Source organism: Atta cephalotes (assembly GCF_000143395.1).
Source record: "Atta cephalotes unplaced genomic scaffold scaffold00001, whole genome shotgun sequence".
NCBI lineage: Eukaryota > Metazoa > Arthropoda > Insecta > Hymenoptera > Formicidae > Atta > Atta cephalotes.
In genome coordinates this window covers 14,747,612-14,755,648 of record NW_012130065.1, presented here as the reverse complement: position 1 = coordinate 14,755,648, position 8,037 = coordinate 14,747,612, and the positions used below count along the sequence as shown (strand labels likewise).

The window sequence follows — 8,037 nt, the reverse complement described above, 5'->3', positions numbered from 1 at the left end:
TCTCTCTCTCTCATTCTATCAGTCTCCTCCGCACTTGGCGTCTCTCCACTCGCAGTCGTTCTCCTTCTCCTGCTAACACCGCTTGTCGGTCGGTTGGTCTGGTCCCTTCTTTCTAGTGTGTGTTTGTGCTCAGTTAGCTCAGTATCGCATTATGCTACGGTCAGACTGCGTCGCAGGGTGCTGCAACTGTGTCGTATCAGTGCCGCGCCAACCGAATCGTTTCGCTTCCCGCAGTGCACCCTCGATTGAATTTACCGGCGGGAATTCCTGTGGTGCGCACGGACAGCCGCTGGCATGCGACTGGCGGGAAAATGGGAAAGACTGCCAGCAAACTGAAGTCGCGAAGAAGCCAAAGTCAGTGCGAATTTTCCTATACCACTCGCCACGTAGTACCATGTGGTCTCCCATTTGCGTACTCGTCGTTCGTTTCTTCAAGTTCGAATTCGAGTTCGCCGCCCTTTCGATAATAATAGAAAATATCAACGGGCGGTGAACCTACGATATCGCGCCGAGATTCTTGCTTGTGTACATAACGAGGTGCGTATTTGTACAAGACGAAGAAAGCGGCTATTCAAATTTCAACAATATTCACTTGCAAGTGTTGATCGTATCACTGAATTATTTTTAATAAATCATTTTTTTGATAAATCATTGATGAAAATTATTAATGTGGCGTGTTCATATGCTGTCGAGTTTCATGTGTGCTCATGTGTCCACTGGCAAGAGAAAGGCGATAGTGCACTTATCGGCATGCCCGCGGATCGCGTTGCAGAGACACGTGTGCGCTTATAATCCTCTCGTTATCCGGACTCCGCATTCGTATAATTCGAATTGTCGAGGAAAATCACGTTCATAAAGCGTAAACGTTACGTAAATCCCACAGGTAGTGACGAGCTCGAAAGAAATATCGGTCACCGCTGATGATTCGACACGTGCGACCGCATAAAAGTCAGCGTGATTACATAATTACTGTTTAAGTGATTATGTCCCTTCCGCAATAACGGGAAATGAATTGCAAATGATTATACAGGGTGATTCACTTTAATTTTAACGAAATTATTTTGAAATTATACAATTTTAAAAAACGTTCCAAATAAAAGTCTAGAACGAGAAGTCTTTCTCTATATCATATAATTTTTATTTAGAATGTTTTTTTTTTCCGCAAAATTGCATATTTTCAAAATATTTGTCTGTTAAGATTCAAATAAATCACACACACACACACACACACACACACACACACAAAATCAGCTGTATCTTAAATAATCATTGACCTGTTTTCACGAAGAACGAATATAAAAATCTCGACATTTATCGTCGACGCGAACTCAATCGTGTAATATTCCAAATTGAAGTGGATTGAATTATCATTCTGAATCGAAGCTCAAAACTAATCCGAATAGAATCTGATATCTATCAGGAAGACTGATTGATCGTATTATGAACGTTTTCCAGTCAGACGGATAAAAAAGTAAAAAAAAAACAGAGATTAAAGAAAAAGAAAAGAATTAGATAATTGTTTTCAATAACTTGCGCACTGGAATCCACATATAATAAATATATATGATTGATCACGCATCATATTCGTGTGCATGATGTCGTAAGACGTAAGATCGTGGTGAAAGTAGAACTTTTCGCTCTGTTCGAACGCGATGTGTAATTTACACGCCATTACATAAATCGCATTCTATCCCTATCATTATTTTGAAAACCGTGAAAGAGAACGCACATTTCCCGCAGTGCTGAAAGTCTCGACAAACGGCTCGTTTTGATTGTCTTTCTCTCCGTACGAACACGACTCGATTGAAATTCCTCTTGCGAAGTACACGCGTGTAATTATATGACAAAGGAAACAGAGACCTTTTGGGCACAGGTTACATTCAGGTAAATGTACTGTTTGATGAAAGTAAATGTTGACATTTAAAAATATACGCGTGGTATTCTCACGTTCTTGCAATAACATTCTTTACTCAGAGTTAATTGTTTAACGAAAATATTATTTTTCATTTTCTAGTTTTTAACATTAAGTATTTTTACACTAATATCGTCAATTATCAATCTGTGTTAATCTATAATATTGAAAATTGAACAAATATATATTTATTTATTTTCAAAAGATTAATTATTTTTCTCACTACTACTTAAAGGTTATTGACACATTTAATATTTTAAGAAATGGATAAATTAATTAAAATTATAAAAATTAGTTTAAATCTTAACTTTGAATAGTTTGAAAATTTTGAAAAGTCTAATCAGAGTTATTCCAAAATAAAATAAACTTTATTATCAGAATTATTTTCTAAAAAAGAACATCTGATTTTCTCAGTGGAATAATTTCCATCCAAGCAAGCTAAATATGAAAGGTAAAGAGATGAACAGATTGTGAACGTTATCAAGCGGGCTCTACATCAAGCAGTAAAATATTTAACTTGGTTTATCTCTACAACCATGCTACCGTGCATGATTGAAGTACAGTATGGTCTATAAAATTTCAAAGTTTTATTTTTTTATTAAATTATGAAACAATCTTTCATAAGTACATATATAACTAGACATTTCACTACTAATAAATTCTGTTCCTATATTATTACTGTTTTTTTTTTTAAATTATTTTTATCTCTCTCGTCTCCATGCAGCATTGTCGTTGAAAACTAGCGTGTGATAAAAATTAGATTAAAAATCATATTTTAAAATCATAATTATTATAGTAATTTCATAATTGTATGAAAATTAATAACTTAGCGGTGACAGAAGCTATACTTGGATCGTTTCTCACTTTTGCGATCGATGGCGCCTCTCTCTAAACATTTCATCGATATCTCCGGTAAACAGGGACATTATCACTATCGGCAGGTATTATGTTCGCGAGGGACGAACAAGAAGTAGGCAGAAAAACTATATATATATTATACCTATATATATAGACGGACAAAGCGGGAACAAGCAGGTAGACGCAGCGAGTGCAAAGGTGAGAAAGAGATATAGACTGGGTTTAGCGAGAACGGGAGAAAGAGAGAGGCGAACGACTTTATAAACCTGCATTCCTCTACTCCGCTTTTTCAAACGCGTGCAAGTCGCTGATCGAGAGACCGGCTACACTCGCGGTGCATTCGACTTCGACGCGAACCGTTTACATGCGCACGTCTTATAATGCGAGATCAATGAATTGCGATCGCAACCATCATCCACCGTCGTGCGAAATTGTACAACGCGATGTGAACAACAGAATGGAATTTATGGATTTCACAAAGTTAGGAAATGGCGCAAGTATATGTGAGTGCACGCCGGAACACAATAATCTTCACGTGTCACGTCAGCCAAAGATTTATAGCAGTGTGTTAATAGAAATATCAGCCACGAAACGTTTTATCTATAAAATTACAATGGATACGATTTGTATATATTGAATTATATGCACAGCGATCGTAAATCAAAACGCTATCAGTCTTGAGACGAAGATCACAATAAGTGAAATGATATACCAATTAATACAAAAGAAATTAAACAAAAATATATTATGCAAGCAAATATGCACCTCGTTCTAAGTCGCTTTGGAATTGCTTTCTTCTAATAATATGGATGCTTTTCAATTGTTAACGTATTGACAGCACGACATTGTGTATAACTCAATTGGAACTAAACATTGTGCATTAATGTGTACCGTGTACAGTTTCGCGGAAACTGTAAAGTTGAGTTTATTATTCAATATCATGCCTTGATATTTTTAAATTCGTGATGGTGATGGAAACTGAACAGAGAATTATGTTCCATCTCTCCCGTGTTTTTTTTTCTTTTGTTTATAGCCATCGTGTTAATAACTATTTAATTGTCACTACGAGCTTACACAGCTGACTATTATAACTCTTAAACTAAATATAGATGTGTAATATTATATCAATATTATGGCAATTGGACATACAATTTGTGTCGCTGTATGTGCAAAAGTATCTCGGGATATTGCAATTGGAAAGCATTGGACAGTAATCAACATTGAGCGTATTTATCGGTGCCATTAGTATCCGATAAATCTCGCTTCATTATTCATTCGTAAATTTATTGCAGTTCTAAATTTTGTCACACTATTTCACACCTACGGCTACATTGTATACGTCTGTCGATTGAATTCGAGAGAAACAATAACACTTTCACACGTAAATTTCTTTGCGGCACATTCAGGCATAGCATGGAGCTTTCGATTCCCATCTATGGGTACTCTGCAGAACCTAGGTACCAACAGCCGACGGCGCAAACGGAATGGTCTTGCTTCGTCAGACTCGTGTAAGGATCTTCGGCAGAAGAGACACACGATACACCTGCAACCGGAAGTAATCATTCAGAAAGAACCGTGCTTGATTGTAACTCCGCCGTCACCTGAGAATCTCGTCGAGGATAACTCGAGGTTCGTATAAAATATTTTAAATATTATACGTACTTATGATCCATATATAATGAAAGCATTTAAAATAACGAAGATGTTAAGGAAATGACGCGATCAATATCAGAAAATTACAGTAAATTTTAATTTTTTACTTTTTTAAAACTTATACAAAAATGATTTCATTGAAGTAGATAGATACAGATCTGAAAATAATTTCGGTGATCCATCAAAATAGTATAGAAAACTTAAGCAATGCTGTAAAAAATTTTGATATCCTAGTAATCAGTTCGAAAGTCCTACATAATTATTTTAATAATCCAACAAAAGTATTTTTAGATCTGTATCTAGTTAAATTTTTAGATACTTCAACAAAGTCGTTCTATGTATAATTACATTCTAGATTATTAAATTTTGCTTACTTTTTATCTGTTTGGATCTCCGTGTAAAAGGATTAAAGAGTTATAAAACATGCGAGACGAAAGCTGCGAGAAACACGAATAAATGAAGATGAATAAGGGATTATACAAGGGACACAGCTTTTTACTAAAGTCGAAGATCCAAAGTTATAGCTTATATGACTTAGCCTCTTTTGAGGGTACATCGAGATACCAGTATAGGAATATAATGGGTCTGGCGACTCTCGAACCGGTTTCTCTTGATCTCTACCTTCAGAATGATGTACCCCGTTCCCGTATATGACCGGCCAACAAATGCGGGAATTCTGTAACAAGAATATAAAACCGGGAAACTATAACCGAACCACCTGTCATCGAGAAACGACCTCGAGTATCGTGACCTATCCGAGGGAAAAATGCGTGCGTCACTCCAAGTGTTATGGGATGATTGACGGATCAAAGAAACCTATCAATCATTCTCGAAACGTTCTCTCGTGATTAATCTCGGCGATTCATACAGGAATACATCCCTTTTTCCCGTATAAAAAGTTTGAAATAACATTGTTCAGAGAACGGGGATACACATGCATGAATACATTTTTTTCAGGTGACTTTCGAGATAAATCCCGGTAGAAATACACGACGATCGTGCAGTGGCAGTAATCCTCGTGAATATTATATTTACATGCGAGATATGATACTGACATTGTAGCCCGCAGGAAGATTAGATTGAAATGATTTTGCAGCTGCTCTTCTCCAAATTGCAATTTTCACGATCTATTACGCAAAATCGTTCTTTGTTTTTCTTATTTTAATTATACTTATTTTGTATCAAATTAATCTATGGATCTTATTTATAATTTAATTGTTTACATTTCATATTCGTATATGTATATATATATATATATATATATATATATTTATATCTCTGACTCATATATTACTTCATTGCATACGAAAATATAATACGAAAATTTAATTATAATTTATACATAACATGAAATTATATTATCAAAAAGATTAGACGCCAATTCTTAATTGGAGAGGCAAAATTTGAAATAAAAATGGTACAAAACATTATACTTAAATTAAATGTCATGTTCTTATACGAACAAGTACAATATCGGCTCAAAATATCTCGATGATGCCACTTATCGAACGTTTCCAGATGACGCAAGCGCACCTTGGCCGTCGACTCCCTTCATATATATATATATATGCAGCCCCTTGTCCGAGGAGATCAATAACCCCCGTATCGACGGAATAATCCGGTCGGAAGCGATAAAAGCAATGCACTTTTACTCTGTCTTGCGTTACATTTTTCAGTATAAAAAAATACGTAACGTGAGAAGCATCTATCGTCGACACACATCTACTTCGATATCCATCGTCTATCAAAACCATTAGTTTTGACGAACGAGAAGAAGGGGCGAGTGTAGAGCGGGTAGAAACGAACGAGGGCGATAACATCGCAGTAGTGTACCATTTTAGGAGTTCAAAGGTGCATAGTAATCGCGATCATTGTCATCGGACGAATGTAAAATGTGACAGACTTTAATTCTTTTTTTTTTATTTACTCTTATATGAATTAAAGCACAAAAAATCTAAACTGAATAATTGCTGTACGAAATATTATAATTTATGTAAAAAAAAATAATTGCACGTTCAAGTTGTCCTATGATGATTTAATGGAGTTAACAGGCATATATACGTCGAGCTACTCGCACACTAACCAGCGGCATTATTTTCTACACGCTTGTTATCCGCGACGGCATGGCCTCTTATCGCGCGAGGCCAGCTCGCGCGTCGGATTTAACCGCTGGTTAATCGCCGACAACGCGTATGGACCAACAAAGAAATCGACGGAAAGAAAATATTTTCCTTGGCACGCGTAACCAACCTTCTCTCTCTTTCTCTTCTGTCTTTCGCTTTTTCCTTGCGATCTATTAATATCACCCGATGGTACCCCCGCGATACCCTGTGAAAATACGATCCTGCTTGAATCGCTGGTCAGTGGGGTGCGTGCGTGCGCGCGCGTAGTCTCTGAACTCGAGAGTCGCGGTCAAACTCTATCCGCCCGTCCAAAGAGCCGCACGGAGCTCTTCTTCTGGACGAGAGAACCGAAATCTATGAGAGAGAACCTCGCCGGAGGTCGAGCATGAAGCACAGAGATGTGAACGACTGAAAGTCTCGTTCTGATCGCAGGACGCCGGAGGAAGACAGCGACGCGAGGGTGGATCATTGCATCTATCCTCCAAGTGAACGAGAATTACCCTCAACGAAGACATCTGAAAACAGCAATAACCTGTCTCCACTGATGGTGAGTACTCGATCATATATGGGTTGTTTATCGTTGAAGATTGATTTTGTTCATTACTTGGAGAAATTGAGTAACATTGGATTAATCAAATTCACTGGGATTTGTCTTCGAATAATCATGAATATTCATATGTGCACTGATTTGACTAGACTTAATTAATTCCACATCGTACATGTTGTGTACAGTGTTTACCTTTCGCTGATTCTCTGAAATCCGAAGTCAATTCCTAAAATGTTAATGTTCCCCTTAATTAAAATATTAACGTTACATTCTAGAATTAAATCAATCTTTAATTAATTTTAAAATTACATGTAATTTAAAGTGAAACCTTCAAAATTAAATGAGAAATGACAATTTTAATTCCTTCGTTTTTTTCTTCTTGAAGTTTGAAAAGAACATACAATTTTCGTTTTTATAACTAAATAATTGATATTTCTGTTCAAATTTTATTATATTAAAAATATAATAAAAAATACATGCTGCACTATCCGGAATATTTTATATGTCATATTTTATATGTCATCGGGCTCTCACACATATTCGCGTAATCGATCAAACACGTAATTATGGGTTTAAGTTGAAGCGGCATCGCCAGCTTTTTTGTCGTATACGATATATAGGAAGCAATTAAATAGAACGATATACTCAAGTATAAACCATGATGGGTTGTATGATAACCAAGCTATTTGACGCGTTGATGACGAGTCGCAGATGATCGACGGCAATGTGATGGGGAGCTCAAGGCTGCTCTTATTAAGCCAATCTTCGCTGGACCACAGACTCCGGTCTCTAGCATTGATTGTTACAATTGTCTTACGCGGAACATTCGCTCTCTCTCTCTCTCTCTNACTACANACTACTCTACAACTCTACTACTACTACTACACTCCTACTTACCTNACTTACCTACGTAACTTACTAACTTAACCTAACTTACCTAAGTA

General features: G+C 36.6%; 1 protein-coding gene across 1 annotated transcript in view; it reads left to right on the top strand.

The window, feature by feature from the left end:
- Positions 1-311: 311 nt before the first annotated feature.
- Positions 312-8,037, top strand: part of LOC105617203 (breast cancer anti-estrogen resistance protein 3) — a 10,977-nt gene continuing 3,251 nt past the window's right edge. Inside the window, exons 1-3 of the mRNA XM_012198772.1 lie at positions 312-354; positions 4,177-4,399; positions 6,979-7,093. Coding sequence (XP_012054162.1) covers positions 312-354; positions 4,177-4,399; positions 6,979-7,093 — 381 coding nt within the window. The remainder of the gene's footprint in view (positions 355-4,176; positions 4,400-6,978; positions 7,094-8,037) is intronic.